Below are 20,557 nucleotides of genomic sequence, written 5' to 3' on the forward strand. Positions count from 1 at the left end.
ATCCAAATATCAGAAGCAAAGCCTTAAAGATTTCAAATATTATGCAAATATTATTGATAATGTCAGTAAATTTGCCAGTTATTTATTTATTGCTCCAGCTTCAAACATAGCCTCCATTGCCTACTCTGCAATAGTGCAATTGGACTCAATGGACATTTTTTCCTTTGCAGATGCATGATGTTAAACTTGGACAGCAGAGGATGCCGCAGGGACATCTGTAGGAAAAATCCTGTGTACTTCTGTTTTTATTTCTTTTGTTTTGTGTGCGTGTGTGTGTTTTTTAGAATGTTACAGGGGTACAAATGTTTCGATTATATAAATTTCCTTTGCACCACCAGAGTCACAGCTATAATGTGCCCATCCCCCAGACAACACATACCATACCTGTTACGTCTGAATTTACCCATCCTCTTCTCTACCCTCACACCTGCCCAGCACCTGATGAATGTTACTTCCATGTATGTATGTGTGTTGATTGATTAGTACCAATTTAATGGTGAGTACATATGATGTTTATTTTTCTGTTCTTGTGATATTTCACTTAGAAGAAGGGGCTCCAGCTCCATCAAGGATAATGTAGGAGGTGCTAGATCACCATTTTTATGGCTGAGTAGTACTTCATGGTATACTTATACCACATTTTATTAATCTACTCATGTATTCATAGGCACTTGGGTTGTTTCCATATTGCAATTGTGAATTGTGTTCCTATGAACATTTGAGTGCAGATGTCTTTATTATAAAATGTCTTTTTCTTCCCCCTTTGGGTAGATACCCAGTAGTGGGATTGCTGGATCAAATGGTAAGTCTACTTTTAGTTCTTTGAGGTATCTACATATTAAGTTCCATAGAGGTTGTACTAGTTTGCAGTCCCACCAGCAGTGTTACTTCCCAGATGCAGAAACTGAAAGCATGTGAGAAACAGTTAATAGTGATCCTCACCCCATCAAATTTCAATAGTACCCCTGTAGCTAGACTGTTACTGAACCTTACAGTTATTCTAGTGGTTTGCTTCCCAGACAATCTATCTGTGACCTGAAAGGGTGTTCCTAGAGTGTCAATCCAAGCTGTGATTTCCTTTCCACCTATAAGGTGTCAATTGCTTGACAATTTCAAATATGGTTCCTTGCCTGCTAGCCTTAGCCTACTTCTCACATTGGAGGGGGATTTTTTCTTCTCAGCCCTGAAAAGGAATCTCAGTCTGCCAGCCTTGGCCCACCACAGGGGCCATAGGGGTGTTTCTTTCTCCCCCAAGGCAACTGAATGAACTTCTCTGGCATCCAGTGGACTGAAACTACATATTCTCCACTTAACCTACTTCAGGCTTGGGAAGGACCTCCCCCTCTTCCAAATTTGTTCCTTCCTTGGGTATAATCCCTTAGCTCTAGGGTATTACTTAGCTATCTTTAATCCTTTTAAAATTAATTTCTTAACAAAATTAATAATTATATTAACTAACCCTATTCAAATTACTGTGTGGTTTTGTCTTCTGATTGGGCCCTGTATGACGTAGTAGACACATATTTCTTTATAAGTACATAAAAAGCACTATACATAAAAACAAATTTATAAATTAGACTTTGTTAATATTAAGAACATTTCTGGCCATCAAACCTGTCATTGAGAGAGTACATCGAGTATAGAAGATATTGTAATACATGTACCTTACAGAATCAGCTCCAGAGTCACAAGGCTATTTCTATTCCTCCAGGCTCATACATTGCGTTCGATCTACTTCTTAAAACTTAGAGAGTTAACCGTGGTTATTTCCTTTTGAATTCACATTCTGTTCCATCTGCTTGAGAAAGGATGTCTTTAAGACTTTTATTTCATCCTTTCTCTGTCACAGGTTTTCTGGGAACTTCTCATCCCAAGGTTCTTTGGGAAATAGACATTGAGGTAAAATTTAGTGTGCAGTGTGTTTAATATGGAGAATCCTTAGGAGAAGGATTTTTGGAAGAAAAGGAATGGACGTAGGTAGCACTGGGAAGAAGGAGAAGTTGAGCAGTAAATCAGGCCCGATGAAAATCTTGTCCAACACCACAGGGAGTTCTGGAGCTGAAATTGTCCAACCAATTTTTCCTGCATTAGGCCCAAGAGGCTAGGCCTTTGTGCCTTTATGTATCTGTCATTGAATGGGTCATAACTGTAGGCAAACCTCAGTTCTGCAGCTGAGACAATCCCTGAAAAGGTTAACAGTTGAACTCTCTCTATTGGAGGCATTTCCAGCATCTGGGGTTGCAAGTCCATCACTGAAATGGGACCAGGTAGTGCATCTCCATGTCCATCACAACCCAAGTTAGAGCCCCTTCTATTCAGTGTGGGGAAGGAGAATGCAAGATGCTTTGGGCAAGTTTTAGCTTTTGCTGAAGATTGGAGAATATTACTAACGTGTATTCATTCTAAGCGTTTTTCTTTTCTTCATGCTACCTCCTCTTCCTGGAATACTTTTCCCAGTGGTATGCTAGTAAACCAGCTAGAAGTTTTTTCGAAGCTCTGGGATGCAGTGTTTTCCAATTTCAGTGTTTTAATATTAATACTCCTATTATGAGCAATTTCAAACTACCAATGTGATATTATAGAACATGGAGTTAGAAAAAGGTATCTACAATGGTCTTTCATGAATCAGCTTTAGCACATCACTTCCTTCCTTTTGTCCAACTGGTAAAAGTGAATTTGACCCAAAGGGTATATGTCAACTACTCCAACTGAACACTTTTTAATACCATTACTGTACAAAGTACCTATTTCAATAATGCCATCTGATATGCTTAGTTTATTTAATATGTATATTTCCACTATGAAACATTTACTCTTTAACATTAATGCCATGCACTTAGCTGTACATATATTCACAGTACTAAAAGCAATAACTGCCACAATACATATTTAATTTGTCTCAATGTATTTTTCCTGGATGAGTGAATAAACTCTAAAATTTACACTTCCAATTATTTAATATGCACTCATGATTGTTGGGGAAGACCAGCTGCATAGTGCTATGATAAGGTACTAGTTACGGTCCCATGCTCAAAAAGTTTGCAATACAGCTAAGAAAAAAAGTGAGTATCTGTGAAATAATAAAATATCACACACGAAAGCATAGGTGTAGATCATCCTGGTGAAAAAGGAAAAAGTAATGAGTTATCAACAGAAAAGAAATTGGTAAAAACACAATACCAAAGATCCACATAGATATGTAGAATAAGAGGGAAAAATTATTAAAAGATGAAGGTGGAGATTGTGTACAACTCCCAGCCCACTCATAGTTAATGACATGAAATCCTGTCCTATGGTATTAAACAGAGAGACTACACAATTGCCCAGATGTTTAGATAAGCACTGTGAGCCTTTCTTGAGCAACTCCCATTTAACTGCCTCAGTTTTTGCTGGCAAATTGAGGGAGCTGATAGATCTAGAGTAACAATGAAATAAAAAAATACATCACTGACCAGTGATGCTATTAGGACTTAGTCCATAGCCAACAGCCATAGCAAGAATTCGAAGTCCTGCCAGAAACTCAAGTTCCAAGCTTGCCCTACAAACGTAGAAATCTCTTCATAAAAAAGTTGTAACATTGTGATATAAGAAACAAAATACGGGCAAATGTATTAAAAAAATAGATTAAAAAGGCAAAAATTGACATCTGAGTTTCAGGTTAACATGAGAAACTATGTAAACATAGTTATACTTGATTTTAAAAGTTACTGCTATTATTATCATTGATAATAATTTAATAATATTAACATATTTATACAGTTTTAAAAAACTTAACTTCTAACATGTATATTGTCTCTATAAATCTTATAATGATATTGGGAGTACATAAGACCATAATTATCACAATTTGTCCAGGAAAATCTCTAATCTGATATAGGTTAGAGATTGACTGACATCCCATATATAGGAAGTGAAAGAGTTAGGAATTTAACCAGATAGTCAAGACCCAAATATTTTACTTTGCATATTCTAAATAACTTTCCAAATATTTTCAGGAGGAAAACTGGAGGACAGAAGTTGCTAATACTTACAACCTCCTCCCTACCCCAAACTTGTGGAGAATTCCTAGACGAATCTGCTTTGTCCTGACACTGTAGACAACAGGGTTAAGCACTGGAGGAAGAAGCAGGTAGATGTCAGCCATGAGGATGTGGACTATGGGAGACAAATGCTTCCCAAAGCGATGGACCATTGACACCCCAATGACTGGCACAAAGAAGATGAGCACCACGCAGATATGGGATACACATGTGTTGAGTGCCTTTAGCCGCTGTTGATGAGATGCAATACCCAGCACAGCATTAAGAATCAGAAGATAAGAAAGAAATATGAAGACTGAATCCACGCCTAGTGTGGCAATGACTACACACAGTCCATAAAGGCTGTTGATCCTGGCATCTGAACATGATAATTTCAGAACATCCTGGTGTAAGCAGAAGGCATGGGAGAGGGCATTGACATGGCAGTAGTGATAGCGCCTCAGTAGCAAAGGTGTGGGCAGTACAACTCCCATACTTCGGATAAAGCAGGCCAAACTAATCTTGCCAATTACACCGCTGGTGAGGATGGTGGGGTAGTGCAGGGGAAGGCAGATAGCAACAAAACGGTCAAAGGCCATGGCCAGCAGCACTGAGGACTCCAGGAATGTGAATGTGTGGATGAAGAACAGCTGAGCATAGCAAGCACTTGCCTGGATCTCCCGAGCGTCCAGCCATAATACAGAAAGCATGGTGGGAAGTGTGGACAGGGACATACCCAGGTCTGTTAGTGCCAAGATGGAAATGAAGTAATACATGGGCTGGTGGAGTGAGGACTCTATCCAAATGACAGAGAGGATGGTGACGTTACCAACAAAGGCTACCAAATATGCGAGACAGAATGGGATCGAGAGCCAGGAATGAACATATTCTAATCCAGGAAGACCCCTCAGGATAAATACGGGCTCCACAGCATCACTGTTATTCCAGACCAGCATGGTGACCCTCGAGTAACTTGAAGTTAGCGAGGAATGTTCTTGTTATTCTTTCTTAACCCTCAGAGTTATCTTTTGTGAGTACAAACAGTGGAATCAGTCTATACATCTTTCCCCTAACCTGACACAGAAAAACAGGAGGTATCTCTTATGAGCCTCACGTAAGGCACTTTTCCCAATATTAAAGGGCGCCAAAGTCTGCAACAAAAGTGTGAACCATGCAACTATGGTCATCTCTGTCAAGAGCTATGTTGGGTGTGCATAGAGGACATGGAAAAATTTAAGCAACACAGGAGTAGAGAAAGAAATGTTACCATATATTATAAGGATAAAAAGAAGGAAAAGTCAGAGTAAATATTTGTGGATTTGTATAAGCTTCCTATCAATAATGTTCTTGAATTAATCAGTTATTGCTTCTAGGCTATCTTTTCATTCATGATGATTGAATTGATTCCAAGGACTCAACATAATTTCCCTTCAAATTTATTTTGTTTAATAATTCGTAGTATACATTTTAAATATTAAATATTTTAGTGATAATAGATACATACCTCATTATATTAGGAGAAGGCATGAATAAAAGGACAAAAAAAAACATAATCCCAAAGCACTTTTTTGAGCTGATTTTATAATATGAGCATATTTTTGAGCTGTTTAGTATAGCAACTATTCCCTAACGTAAAAATTCCTTGTGGTAAAAAAAAAAAAACAACAACTATATAAACAGTGTGTGTGTGTGTGTGTGTGACAAAAATAAATCTTTAGGACATAAAGTCAAATGTAACTGTGAAAATTCTTTTAAAGGTGGTTTCTTGTTTGCTCTCCCACAAAATGATGCGCACACTTAACATTCATTATCACTTACATATGTCTTAAGTAAAATAGGTACCTTTCCACTTTATTCACCATTTTTCATTCATTGTTTATTCTCTTCAAGTGATGCTTAGCATAACATTTTAAAAGAATAGTCAACCCAAATATTAAGTGATTCTGCAATTTTCTGACCCATTTTCACCTACTGTCAAGAAGCCACAGCAATCCGTAAATGCAGTCCTAAGTATTCACCAACAGCGCCTCTTAGAAACAACCAAATTATTTCTTCCTATTTCAAAAAATGATTCTAGTGTCTGGTTTTGCTTTTCCTCAGCAATCTTTGTTGTAATAGCCTCTTCTGCTGTGCTGGATCCCAATGTTGCCCTTGCTATACCCTGGGTTGATGGCACTGGGGACAGCAGCTAAACACTATGGGATTCTCTGCCCCTTCTGTCCCCTGGTTCTTTATTTTAGCCCCCTTGACTGTCTCTGAGAAAATTCTTCACTTACCTTGTTTCTCAGCATCTGGGCCTCATCTCTGCAGCAACATCTCAGCATCTCTCTTGTCTTCCCTGCTAGACCCTTAGTCTCTGAGCTCAGGGAAGTCAAACGTAAGACTCAGCCCTAGCCTAAAGTAAAAATCTTTCCAGATGTGGCCTCAAACTCACATCATAGGGCTCCAGCTATTTAGCAATGACTTTTTATTGTCTTCATTATATTTAATTAAAAGTTTTTTATTTTTATCTTTTTTAATTTTACCCTTGCTTATTCTTCTCTCAAGTTTATGGTGTGAAGACTGAAAGTTCTTAGAAGGCACAACCTAGGATTCTGCAGAGGACTTGACTTGGAATCTGTACCTGAGGAACAGAAGGAAATACAAAGCCATTCTCACCATGTGATAAGAAAGATTTGTCTCTTTCTCCTGTTTTTTCCAAGTCTAGGCATCCCTCATCCCCTGTGAGCCAGAGCCCTGGTACTCTACTCCAGCCCCAAGCAGTCTAAACTGAACTCTCACTGGGCCTCTGTCATGGATAAAGCAGTCTGTCCCTCACCAAGTTCTATACCTACCCAGCAGAATACTTGTTCAGAGCATGCATTTTTTTTTTTTTTTACCTTCAAGCAACATTTTTCTCTCTAGTCTTCAACATCCCTAACTGACTTTGTTTTTTCTTCATTCTCACTCAGAAAATTTTGTTCTATGTTCTGTTCTAGAGCTGAAAAAAGCCTTCACACTGAGGGGGGAAAGGCTTGGGTTTTATAGAGGGTTTCTGGAGGGAGTGAGTACCTGGGTCAGATCAGCCACTGCAATAATTTTTTTTTTTTCAAACAACCAGCTCCTAGGACTCCTGCCCCAGTTACATCCATCCTTCAGCTCTGGCATTGTCCTTATCAGGAGTGATAGGGAGAGAGAAACTTCATCCCTCTGCAGGGGAGGGGAAGAATGCTGGCACAGCTGTCTGTTAGCTTTACAAAGTCCAAGGACTCTCTAGACTCCTGCAGCTATTGTTTTACAAGCCTAAGTTTTCCATTAACTGCATTCACTCCTATACGTGCTTTTCAGGTTCCCACCTGGAACAAACCTAACACACGGTAGCTGGTTTGGGGGGCCAGCACATTCTTCTTCTTTCCACCTCTGTGCTGGTCCTTTTCCCTTTCCCTGGGGAAAAGTACATGAACCTTTTCTTTCTATCCTAATCTCTGTCTGGAGAAATGTTTCCCAAAACCAGTATGCACCGGCATCGCCACCCTAACAGGAACCGCCTTACCCAAGGTCATGACTCCTCCCCACGGGAAGACTACATCAGATGACCAGTCCATAGGTGATTAAAAAGGACCAGACCTTTCCTTCTATTTAGCACAATTCTGAGTTGCAGTGATCTTGGCCCCAGAAGTCTCTGAAGGATTGAATGTAGCCTTTGTTACAACTGAATGGATTTCAACTTCTCTCTCTGCTAATTCTACATCCTTCTTTCCCCATAGCTGATTAACCTGAGAACACTCAATGCAAACAAAGGTTTAATTCAAAAAGAACCCAACCTGCAACAATCATCACTATCAAAGACATATATGAGTGACACAGGAGAAAAATTCTTTATAAGTTACATCACTATAAAAGACTAATTTATTTACTATTAAAAACACTCTCACAAACTATTAAATAAAATAAAAAATGGAAAAAGGGTATATATAGACTAACCTCTAAAAAAAATCAAATGTTCTTTAACATTAAAAGAAAACTAACAGCTCTCATTTAATAAGGTAAAAGTTGTATGTATCAACAATTGAAAACACAATTATAGAGGCACAAGCAGAATGACCAAAAAAGTAAAATGTGACCACCTCTCCAGAGGAACCTGAAACTGCAGGTGAAAGATCAATTCTGTTGAATAGGTGAGAGGAGGACTCACAGGTATATTAACCATAAACAGCTACTCTGGACTCATCTGTGTAAAAGACCTGTGGGCTTTTTAGTCCCTCTGGGTATAGCTTCCTGAGTTGTTGTCCCTAGAGGCCTTTGTTCTACTAAGTGGGCACCAGGATAGAAGGGACAGAATAAAATTGTCATTATCAATATACGCACCTAACAGATGGGTTTGGGGTGGCTTAATCCTTGGTTCATCTCTTTCTGACCTTGAAGTGTGGACCGAGTAAGACAGACCTTGGTAAGTACGTAAAAACGATGATGGTCCAATTATAGATCTAATCAATCAAGAAAATTAAGATGAGAGTCTTATCCCCAATAAGATGTTACAGTTCTAGTGTTCAGTAGTTGCTTCCATCTCAGAATATACTCAAGAGTTGAAACAGTCTTCATAACATCATCTTGCCAACATAAACATCACACTGTCTCTTAGGGTGGAAAGCCTGGTAGGTGCTCATGCAGAGATTAAGATATATAAAAGTTAAAAATATTTATTTTATCTTCTTAGAGGAGAGAGAGAATGAGAGAGTGAGAGAGAGAGAGAAAAGAGAGGGAGAGCAGGGAGATGGTGTAGCATCCCAAACAAAGAGAAGAGGGTTCCAGCAGCGAGGCCTATTGGATTGTCAATTTTATGGGGACAAAGAGAAAGAAAAAAATAGTGATTGCTGTAAGTTGAAACAGAAGCAGCTGTGGAGTAATTAGCAGGCAGCTGGGAAATGTCAGGTTGTCCACCTTTCTCTGTTCCTGGAGACTTGGTTTTCTCTAAAATGTAGTCAGACTTATCACAGGGGATGTGATTTTGTCCCTGGGATGTGGTTTTGGGGAAGAATCTGAGGCCTGGAGTTTGCTCCCCTGCTGTCCCTCCAGGTGCTTCTCAGGAACACCTTGAAGCTGTAGAACAAATTCCAAGAGCAGTTTCTGGCAAATGTAAAGAGAAAGATTTATATTTCCTTTTTGTCTGGTGGGCTTCTTTCAAATGTTTGTGAACAGGGAGTCCCTGGAGGGTGTCTGCCAGCCAGGGAGAGAAAGAGAGAGAGAGCTCATGGTATTGATCTTAAGCAATTATCAGAAAATTGGGGAATTAGATATTTTCCTGTTATTTCAGCAAGGCTATCCCTTTCACGCCTATCAATGTAAAGAACATGATACAATCATATTTAAAGCTCATTTAACAACTTCCATATAAATACTGAACTTTAATTTGATTCTTTAAAGACATTTAAACAGGGACTTTGACTTCCTGTTTGCTTTTTGCTTGTATTTTTTTTTTCATTTTTACAAACTAGAGAATTTAGTTGAGTAGACCCTTCTGAGCTGAAGACAGAATACTACAAAATCTCCTGTGCAGTGTTCTGTTTTCCTCTAGATTCTGAAAACATGACACCCTTTAAAGCAAAGTAAAATAGTTTATTCCAGAGAGGCACAGCATATTCTAAAGAAAGACATATTATTTTTTTTTTGTAATTCAGGAAAAGTAGAGGTTTATAATGAAGAGTAAATAATGTGCCAGTTGAAAATTTTACCCCATTTTTCTTGATTGATTATGAAACAAGTAATTTTTATTCAATTAAGAGAGTTCGTATGAGCTCAAAGTTATTAACTGGATTTTGTATGGAGGGATTTAAAACTCAAATCTTAAGAAAGTATAAATTGACTTAAAAATTCAGACCCGTTAAAGCAGTTATTATATGTCGAGAATAATACCAACATCTTGGCAATCTAATGAGTCTTGGGAGAAAGGTTGCTAGAGGACATTTGAGAGGGAGGCGAAAGAGGAGCAGAGTCTCCACACAGCCACTGGAGGAGCCGCTTGGAGTGGAGATGGAGTCAACGACAGGCAAGGCTGAGGAAGTGAAGCCCGAGCTGCATAGGTTCAGCAGACAAGCCAGGCAGAAGAAGGACCCAAGCAGCGAAAGTAGAATATTCTTCTCAAAGATTTCACTTACCGCAAAATTTTAATGTTAAATACATTTTGAGCCTCTGTCCTGGAGGGAAAGAATTTCCAACAGCTCTATTCAACTATATGGGCCAAATAAACAAATGACTCTTACACAATCCCTGTTGGAATGAATCTTCAGTTTCCATTGAACACTTACACACCCCTTTCAGATTAGCATCAGAAACAGGCTTGGAATTTGGAGGACACCAGGGCTAACACGCAGACAGCCTCTTAGTGGTAGTTGAGCCACGCAGCACAACTGGATTAGTGTTGAAGGCAGACAGCACAGTAGCATCAGTCATAGTAACAATGTATTTATTGCCTTCCAATGAATTTGTGTAAGAGTCTTTAACACTTGCCTGTTTTTTCCCCTTACTTTTTCATTTGTTTATTTGTTTTGCATATAATTTCTTACTCAATTCAGAACTTCCTAGGCATTTCTTTCTAAATGTCGAAAGAAATTTCTTTCCCAATGTCCGTTCCTTTGATACCTCGTCTTTTAAGGGTTATAAATATCACAAAAATGTTTAAAGACAGCCCAGAGGTGGAAGTAGTTTGAGAAAAGAAAAATAATACAAGAAGTTGGAGATGAGGCTCAGGCCAGAAAAATATTCAGAAATCCATAAAAGCGCAGGAAGCAGCAATAACAGTTCAGAAACAAATGAGGGTGGATCACAGTGATTAGAGTTGGGGATACAAGGAGAGTAAAGAATAGTAGTACTAGAAACTACCTGAACATTTCATATCTGAGAGATATTATCAAATTCCTCATAATAAGGATTGATAGTGAAACCTGGCATTAGCTCTAGTATATTATTAAATAAATTAGTATGATAAGTCATTATTTTAGAAGAGTCTATGGTCAAATAATTCTCCAAAAATTTGATTTTTCCTAAAGATATGCTCTAATAGGTTACATTTATAAAACTGTATTTAAGTTTTGATGGAGAATTGCATTTAATATGATATAGTCAGCCAACTCACTGACTCATATCAAACATGTATCAATAATATATAAAATATGGATCTTAATTAACCTCCACTTCATACCAAATGTGTATCAATAATAGATAATATATTTAAGTGCTTTAAAAAGTTATTCTCATGCTCCTTAGTCAGAAAGACAGATGGTAGATAGATGCCACATGATAGATAGATAGAAAATGAGATTCAGTGTAAAAACATTGATTGTATGTTGAAGTTGAATCCATGGACCCTCTTGGCTCCTAGTCTAGAGATACATTGGTGGTTGGCAGTTTAACACCTGTGTGGGACTCTGCATGCTGGTGCTCAGTATTTGACAAGGGACCATTCTAAGGTACCCTGCTTGAGAAATGAAGCTGTTAACGCACATGGAGAGTAGAAATAGCTGTTGTCACAGCAAAAATCTGCAACCTGTAACAAGCTGGGTCTTGGGGTAGATGGAAAAATTGAGTGAAACTGTACTCATTTCTCTTTTGTAACAAGACCCCTTACCTATTATTAAAAAACCTAAAACTATTAACAAACTTCAGGGAATGAGGAAAAGCCAACTATCATGTCTAATCATGGGACACAAACAAAATAATCAACAAACAAACAAGGAAATTTCTACTCAAGATTAGATTACAAATAAAGTTCAGAACAAATATAATGATTAATACAGAAAGAAATGCTACAATGTCAATAACAAGGGGAAGGGGAGCTGGGAAAATATTGGTCAGAGGATGCAAAGTGTCAATCAGGCAGGAGAAATAAGTGTTTTCGAGTTACTGCACAGCCTGGTGACTGAGTTAATAATTATGTCCTATATATTTCAAAGTTGTTGAAAAGGTACATTTCAAATATTCTCACCAGAAAAAAAAATGGTAAGTATGTAAGTTGATAGAAATGTTAATTTGCTCAGTTAATCATTCTAAATTGTATATATACATCAAAACATAACACTGCACCCCATATATATCTCAATTATTATTTGTCAATTAAAAATAAAAAATAAATTAAAAATAATATTCACTCATGAGAACAAAAAAGTAAATGAAACTAAAATAATTTTTTTAAATAGGCATGTTTAAGATCTTCAGAAATTAAAAGAAGCATAACAACAATAAAATTGTTAGGTGGAGAGGCCAGAGAGACACGAAGCCTCATGTGTAGCAAAATGCTGCTTATTTTGGCATCTGGGTGCAGATGGGTGGAGGCAAAAAAGCGTCCACATTGAAGGAAGGGAAAGCCTTGGGTTTTATATAGGGTTTCTTAGCGGGGAGTGAGTACCTGGGCCAGAACAGCCACTGCAATAAAATTTTTTTTTTAAACAACCAATTTCTGGGACCCCGGCATCAGTCTCATCCTGTAGAGTTAAGAGAGGAGGGTGGTTCTGTCCTTATCGGGAGGGATAGGAATGCCACAGCTGCCTGTTAGATTTTACAACCTCCAGGGACTCTCCTGACTCCTGCAGTTATTGTTTCACAAACCTCAGTTTTCCATTAACAGCATTCTATCCTATACATATTTTTCGAGCTCCCACCTGGAACAAATCTAACAAAAATAAGTAAAAGTTATAAGGGGATTGGTAGATAGAAGATGAAATGCATGGTCATTTAAAATAACCTTCATTAGAAAATGAAAGTAGAGTAGTTGAAATAAAACTCAATAGTTGCAATACATTTCAGACCAGACACAAATAAAGATAGAATTAGTAAATAAGAAGATAACACTAAGGGATACACAGAAAATGCACCACGAATGAATGACAGATTTGAAAATATGAAGTAATCTAACTAGGAAGGTTGAGAAGCTTCAACATTTTTTCAGCTAGATAAAATGCTGAATAGGTGATAGATGATATTCAAAATATAAGAAATGCATGACTTTTCTGATTGAAAATGTTCAACAAGTTCTCAGCAAAATAAATTGATAATCCCCACCTGTGCACTATTCAATGTAGCTCAATATGGAGAATATCAGTGATTAAGAGAGTTTCCTAAAGACTAGATGCTAGCAATAAATAGATGCACACCAAGGGTCCACTGAAGATGGTTTATTGAAGGATTTCTTTATAGAGGTGCATGCAGGGTTAAGGACACAACAGGGAATGCAGAAGTCCTCAGAAACCTGTGACAGGAAGGAAGGACACAAAGAGAAAGAAAGCGTGGGATAGTAGGCTTCTACATCAAAAATCTATAGTGTTCTTTTGTATGACAATTAATGACTAAGAAAAATGGAAAAATAATAGATAAATGATTCTGTAAATAATAGCAACAATACCATAAAGATTCTAAAAAAATTAATTTTACAAAATATGCAAAATCATCTATAAAAAATGAAGACAAGGAAATTCATGGTCATTGAAGGCGCTCTATAAATATGTTAACTTTTCTACATTGTATGTAAATGTATTGAAATTTTAAACAAGTTCTTAATAGGATGTAGAGTGCATATTTACACAAAAAAGCAAAATCTCAGGTTTTAGAATTGGATATAATAGATGCCTGTATAATTATTGTAGTTGAACAATATTCTCTCTATAGGACTTGTATCTGTTATAATCTGTATATGTTGTAAGATTACATTTTGATAACAATTTGTGATCTTTTTCTCTCGGTTTTTGTTTTCAGTTAGATATTGATGTCTACTTCTCTACCTATTTTTCTCTATTTAGGTTTGCATCTAAGAATTATACCTATATATTTGGTTTCACAAGATCTCAATGATTTCAATAAGATAGACACAGCATATGAGCCAATCTACTTGCTGAACTATGGGAAGCTTCTTCTGAACCTCTCATTTTTTCCCCATACATATCAGTATGTCTATTCTCAACACCTCTGAAACTGAAATCTCTATTTTCTATTTGGTTGGGATTCCAGGTAGGGAGCCTGCCAACATTTGGCTCTCTATCCCCATATGTTTCATCTACATTGTTGCCATCGTAGGGAATTGCACCATCCTCTTCTTCGTAAAAACACAGCCTTCTTTGCATGAACCCATGTACTACTTTCTCTCCATGTTGGCTCTCTCTGACCTGGGACTATCCTTCTCCTCTCTACCTACCATGCTAAGGGTTTTCTTGTTCAATATTCCAGAAATTTCTCCTGATGCCTGTATTGCCCAGGAGTTTTTTATTCATGGATTCTCAGCTATGGAGTCATCTGTACTTCTCATTATGTCCTTTGATCGCTTTATTGCCATCTGCAACCCTCTGAGATACACCTCCATCCTTACCAGTGCCAGAGTCCTTCAAATTGGAATTGCGTTTGCTCTCAAAAATTTGCTGTTGGTCCTCCCTTTCCCTTTCACTCTAAAACATCTAAGATACTGTAAGAAGAGCCTCCTGTCCCATTCCTACTGCCTGCATCAGGATGTCATGAAGCTGGCTTGCTCTGACAACAAAGTTAATGTCATCTATGGCTTATTTGTGGCTCTCACAGGCATTCTAGACTTGACCTTTATTTTCATGTCCTACATTCTGATACTGAAAGCAGTGTTGAGCATAGCATCACAAAAGGAAAGGCTCAAGGTCCTCAATACATGTGTTTCCCACATCTGTGCTGTGCTCATCTTCTATGTGCCCATTATCTCCCTATCTGTCATCTCCCGGTTTGCCAAACACAGTTCCCCGCTCATTAAGATCCTCATGGCTGATGTTTTTCTGCTAGTACCACCATTGATGAACCCCATTGTGTACTGTGTGAAAAGCCAGCAGATAAGAAATCAGGTCCTAGAAAAACTGTGCTGGAAGCAAAGCTGACGGGAATGCTTAACCATATGAAAACTCAGTGACCAAGTGGAATGAATCAAGAAGAAACCAGACCACATAGTAATCACTTCAGGGTATCATCTCTCCACTTGTTTATTAGAATTAAAGAATCACACTTGCAAATTTGTTGGTTTGAGATTTAGACTTGGTCCTCTGATATAAACAAAATGTATGCTTGGGTTCTACTTTCACCCAGCTTGCCTTGCCAGGCCTATGAACACAGGGTGTTCTTGTCATTTTCATTATGATTAAAGGAATATTCTATGTGCTCATTTGAAAATTAATAGTATATACTTATATGACAACTAGATAGTGATCAGAAATGGCCAAAGATTGCTCGCTTATTTATTTAAAATTTTTATATTCAATACATAATTTTGACATCTGTGAGATATGCACTGCTGTCAGAAACTGAAATTAAGACAGACAACAATGCTGTTTTAGTTACTATAGCCTGGTAGTATAACTTGAAATCTGGTAAATTGATGCCTCCCAATTTGTTTTTTTACCTTAAGATTGCTTTTGCTATACGGGGTCTTCTCTGGTTCCATACGAAGCATAGAATTATTGTTTCTAGATGTATGAAAAATGATGTCGGTATTTTAATAAGGATTGCACTGAATCTGTAGATCACTATGGGGATTATAGACATTGTAACAATATTGATTCTGTGGTCCCATGAGCATGGTATGGTTTTCTACCTGTTTACATCCTCTGCTATTTCCTTCCTCAGTGTTTCATAGTTCTCCCTATAGAGGAGTTTCATCTCCTTAGTTAAATATATTCCTAAGTATTTTATTTTCTTTGTTGCTCTTGTGAAGGGTGTTGAGTCTTTGATTTGGTTCTCAATTTGACTGTTGTTGCCTGGGTCTGTCACTGCTTCTGCCAGTGCTACTGCCCATGTGACCACCTACTGATCAAGGACCAGTTCACTTGGCCCCACCACCCAAATCAAACATGCCCTTACTTACTACAGAAGTGGGGCTGCCATATATCTGCACCTGTCACCTAGGAGCCTGTTGACAGGCCCACCTTTCCATCCCCAGCAATGGTGCATCCTTATGGTTTCTCACTTCCTCTTTCCTCTAATATCTGACTACAACTTTCCAAAGTAATGTTTCTAATTTTGCTCCCACCCTTCTGACCTTGCATTACTGAGAATTGAAACTACCCTTTCCTCCAATCCCTACAAGCTGAAGCTGGAAAACTTGATATAAACTTCAAGGTTATCTTCTTGTCTGCTACTATGTGAACCGCTCAGAAAATTTACCAAACCACATGATGCCATCATGAAAAACCTTCAAACGACAAACAAAAAAATTAAACAGATTGCCTCTGCCATCGTTACTCCACCATCTGAAAATGTTTTGATCACTTGATTTTAGGAATTCAAGACCAGGCTGGGCAACATAGTGAGACTCTGTCTTTACAAAATATATTTTTTTTAATTAACAGGGAAAAATTGTGTGCACCTATAGCTCCAGTTACTCAGGAGGCTGAGGCTGGGGGATCTCTTGAGCCCAGGAACTTGAGGCTGCAGTGAGCTATGAGGGTGCCACTGTACTCCAGCCTGGGCAACATAGGGAGACCCTGTCTCTAAAAAACTAAAAATTAAAATAAAATATAAAGTTGCTTTGAGTTCAATGGGCTCAAAAAAAAAAATCTTCTCTACTGGCTTCCCTCTGAACTTAGAAATTAAGTTTTTGGCTATTACTCTTTTTTGCCAATAGAAATTTTCCTCATTAAAGGCTTCACACAGCCTGCGCCATCCAGAAAATATCTTTTACTACCAAGTCCCATCAGATAATACAACTTGTCCTTAATAAACAAAAGATGACTGAAGGAGAAAATGGACTAATATTGTTCAATCCAAAGAAGAATCTCTCTTGAACAACAAGGGGAACTGACGGAGATTCTCTCCTTTACCACACTCTACTCAGCCTTCTCTGAACTCTCTTCTCCACTGGCCTCAACTTTAGAACTTCTGTGTTCATCTCAGTAATGTTCAATTTAGCAAGAATCCCGCTAAATCATTTTTACCAGAACCCTTCAACTTCCATCTCTGATCACCCTAGATATCTACTCAGGTATCTCATCCTCTATCATTCCCCGATGATGACTGGTCACCCAGGCCTGCCTTCAGCATGTTGTTAGGAAAATGTCACCAGAATACCCCTTACCTCTGATATTTCCTATTACCAATTTTCCAACCATCAACTCTCCCTCTCACCATCACTACTCTGTTTCTTGGTCATAAGCTCCTACTTTTCCTCTTGTATTTGGAGTAGATCCTAATCTCTTTCCCCTACTGTAAGACTGCATTGGAGTAGCTTCACCATACCTATTGCCATGATCACCCTGAGTAAGTCTTCTTTAAAGTTCCATAATAAGTATCATGAATAATTTGTCTTTAACAGTAACCCATAACTCATTATACTGCACATTTTTTGTCTTTCTCATGCAAGAATGTAAACCCTGTAAAAGACTAATTTCCATAAAAATGTAAAATCATGGTTCTCACACAGATATAAAATGAACATGCATTAAAGAACTTATTTACTTCATTGTCCTGACAAGGGACTGTGCTAAATACTACAACTACTTCAAAGGGAAATCCACAAAACAGACATATTCATAGATAGGAATATTGATGTGAATTTGCCTATGAATACAGAATAGATGCTGCCACAGTATAAGGAAATCAAGTGAACTCCTACCAGACAGAATTTATTTGCATGTTTCATTCATGAATTACTTTGATTCTTATAAATAAATACAACTTAGAGAATTATAAAATATCTCAAAGGCAATGAAAGCACAAAGTTCCCATGTATTTGGAATCATATAACTTGGAATGATATGCTTTAAACAGTGCATAATTTTCCACTGAAGCACAACTTTTTCCGTTTAGTATCTACATTTTAATAATAAAAAAAATCTCAAAGATAGATCATTCTTGACCACAAAATAAGACTTTCCTCATTAAATTTGGCTTCAGAATTTACACAAGGATAACAAAAATGCTAATTTGTCATACAGGCCTTCTTAACTTTATTATAGGTTTTTGTAAGGAATCTCAAATTTGACTTTTAAAGGCCACTATTGTACGCTGTACCTAGTCTAGGAAGTTCAGTTCAAGAAACTCTGTCGATGAAATTATGCCTTCAGGTATCTATACTTTTGTGCAATATTTTCTTTTCTCAAGGTCCTCAAAATGTTCCAAATATCCTGGCCTGCCTGGATGCGATCTTCCTTATCACTCTCAGGGCTGAATCACGTAAGACAGGTACTAGGCCAGTTTATCTGAAAGATAAACTGTCAGCATTGGATCCACAGAGTAGACTGTAGTTCCTCAAAAGTGGCTGGTCATCTGATTAAACATTCCCCGATATGATTTTTCAGGAAAGATCTTGGTTGGATAATCAATTTTTTAATTATATCATATTTCAACTTTGTGAATAATACATCATAAAAAGCATGGACACTTGGTAAAATCTTCTGAATGTGAAGATTCAATGACAATCAGCTCTAATTTCAAAATTTTTCATTTCACTTTTAAAACAGCAGCATCTACTAGATTATTATGGACTACAGAAATCTTAGAAAAAAGAAAGGAGTCATATATGAAGACAATAGAATATAACACAACATAAGCAATATTCCAAATGAACACCATATAATGTTCTTCATCTGTTGATTTAGTCATGTGTAAATAGCTGTTGTTCTGCTCAATCTTGGGCTGATAGTTTCATGAAGCTACCCACCTCTTGACAAAAAAGAGTCCTGGAAATCATGACTCAGTCCATTGGAATGGTCTATAAGAAACCCATGAGTCTACCTTTGAATTTTGAAGTAGCTAGTATAGTCCTTTTCCACATCCTCTGACAGGGTCCTTCTCTGTTGAAAACATAAAAAACATAAAACTCCGGCCTGTTACTGATGGAATACCTTCCAGAAATGCAACAGAATGAAACAAAAACTACCCATAGTCTTAAAATAGTTAAGCTAGCTAAAGAGAATTAAGTCTATCTTTAAGAGGCCACGGCCAATTTATTAATGATATATTTTAATGTAAAAATTTTGATGACAAGAATAATGCAACTGGGAAGAAAATTTAATTTTTGGTGATATGCAAAACATGATAATAAAGTCATTATGAAAAAAGAAGTTTTAAACAAAACATCTCCAAGGATAATCATAAAGCCTTTGTTTAAGGACATTGAAGGTTACATCTGATGTTTGAAAGTGAATAATCATTTTCCTTACAATGGAAATAATCTTGAAATATAATATAAATCATGAGAAATTATATACACAATATACCAAGAAAATATCAAGAATACACAAGGGATATTGAGTAAGGAGATTCAGTGAATTTGGAATAAGGCCCAGACATTTGTAATTTGCAATATAAAACTCTATATTAAAGTATGGGTTGAAGATCTAGTTGAAAACCACTAGCCTTGAAGATGCTAGATTCAAATTAAATTTTCAAAGCCTTCTTGATTTTGTAAAATGAAAAACCTGTAATTTTAAGAAAGTTAATTCTGGTGGAAGAAGTAGAACGTAGTTACACTATCAATCTGCTGTAAGATTATTCAGATGGTGTTTGGGATCATGGCATCATAATTCTGCCAGAGATAGCATAGGAAGCTTAAAAGGGATTGTTGACAAATTGTTAATTATTCCCCATTACATGGGGCTTTATGATCCTTCATGGTTCCAGTAACAGTTAAAGTTTCACCAGAAGGGACTTTTATTTTGCTCTAAGTACATACTGCTGAGTTGGAATCCCCAGAGCTTTCTCAGTTAATGGGAAAGCATCTGGGAGGCAAGACTGACTAGACTTTTCAGATCAGGATAAATTTCTGCACTTCCACAACCGTGAAAATCTGGGATTCCATCTCTATTTCCTCTTGACTTTGACATGTGTGTCGAAGTACCCACCCACTTACTGGTAAGTTTCCTAACGTTCACACTTGCCTTTGCACCAGCTCAAAGAAGTAATTCACATGCTTTTTATCTGGCTCTGTTCTCCAAGTGATTAGAATGAATACCAACATCCCAAGCCTTTAAAAAGTCCAACAATGTATATACATGCGGAGTAGAAATCCAGAGCTCTGCCAGCTCCTGGAAATGAAACAAGTGCCAATCCAAAATCACTGTCTCAGCACAGAAAGAATGTCAAAGCCATGTACCTGCACCTGGGTCTTGGGACACACTCCTGAATGGTAGAGTTATACCTTACATGTTGGTATAAGTTGTTTGGGGTTAAGGATATGAGCCCACTGAGCTTGTAGTGGACATCAGTGAGAAAGTAATAGTGATAACTAGGAGTTTCTGTCTCTATAGTCTGTCCTAACTGAGCATGCTTCTGATTAGGTTTAAGTCTTTGCTTTATAGTTTTCCTCTCTTGATAACACATCGACTACCACACTAGAAAAAATTGTTTTTCCCTTAGGGCCACAGTGTTTTATTAGGAAAATAGAATTAAAAGTTCAAAAACAAAACAATTCTTTCTTTTTTTTTTTTATTTCAGCATGTTATGGGGGTACAGATGATTAGGTTACGTATGATGCCCTTACCCTCCCTCTCCCCCAAGTCCGAGCTTCAAGTGTGTCCATTCCCCTGGAGGTGCGCATCACACTCATTGTTTGTGCATATGCCCGTCCC

At 37.5% G+C, this 20,557-nt stretch overlaps 2 protein-coding genes across 2 annotated transcripts; one reads left to right on the forward strand and one right to left on the reverse strand.

The window, feature by feature from the left end:
* Positions 1-4,027: 4,027 nt before the first annotated feature.
* On the reverse strand, positions 4,028-4,975 carry LOC105811361 (olfactory receptor 51L1). Its single transcript, XM_012645543.1, has one exon. The coding sequence runs from the start codon at positions 4,973-4,975 to the stop codon at positions 4,028-4,030; it is 948 nt and encodes a 315-aa protein (XP_012500997.1).
* A 2,520-nt stretch (positions 4,976-7,495) lies between these two features.
* LOC105811444 (olfactory receptor 51A4-like) lies at positions 7,496-14,875 on the forward strand. The gene is made up of 2 exons (XM_012645638.1): positions 7,496-7,515; positions 13,933-14,875. Exons 1-2 carry the CDS (start codon positions 7,496-7,498, stop codon positions 14,873-14,875), a joined length of 963 nt encoding a protein of 320 aa, XP_012501092.1.
* Positions 14,876-20,557: the final 5,682 nt, after the last annotated feature.

The sequence above is a fragment of the Propithecus coquereli genome, unplaced genomic scaffold, assembly GCF_000956105.1.
Source record: "Propithecus coquereli isolate 6110/MARCELLA unplaced genomic scaffold, Pcoq_1.0 Scaffold235, whole genome shotgun sequence".
Classification (NCBI taxonomy): Eukaryota; Metazoa; Chordata; class Mammalia; order Primates; family Indriidae; genus Propithecus; species Propithecus coquereli.

What these genes read in the sequence shown, in the direction of transcription:
- LOC105811361 (XM_012645543.1), bottom strand. Translation starts at nt 4,975, where the DNA reads ATGCTGGTCTGGAATAACAGTGATGCTGTGGAGCCCGTATTTATCCTG.
- LOC105811444 (XM_012645638.1), top strand. Translation starts at nt 7,496, where the DNA reads ATGTTTCCCAAAACCAGTAT. An exon ending in ATGTTTCCCAAAACCAGTAT is followed by an intron (nt 7,516 to 13,932) that starts GCACCGGCATCG and finishes CATACATATCAG; the next exon opens with TATGTCTATTCTCAACACCT.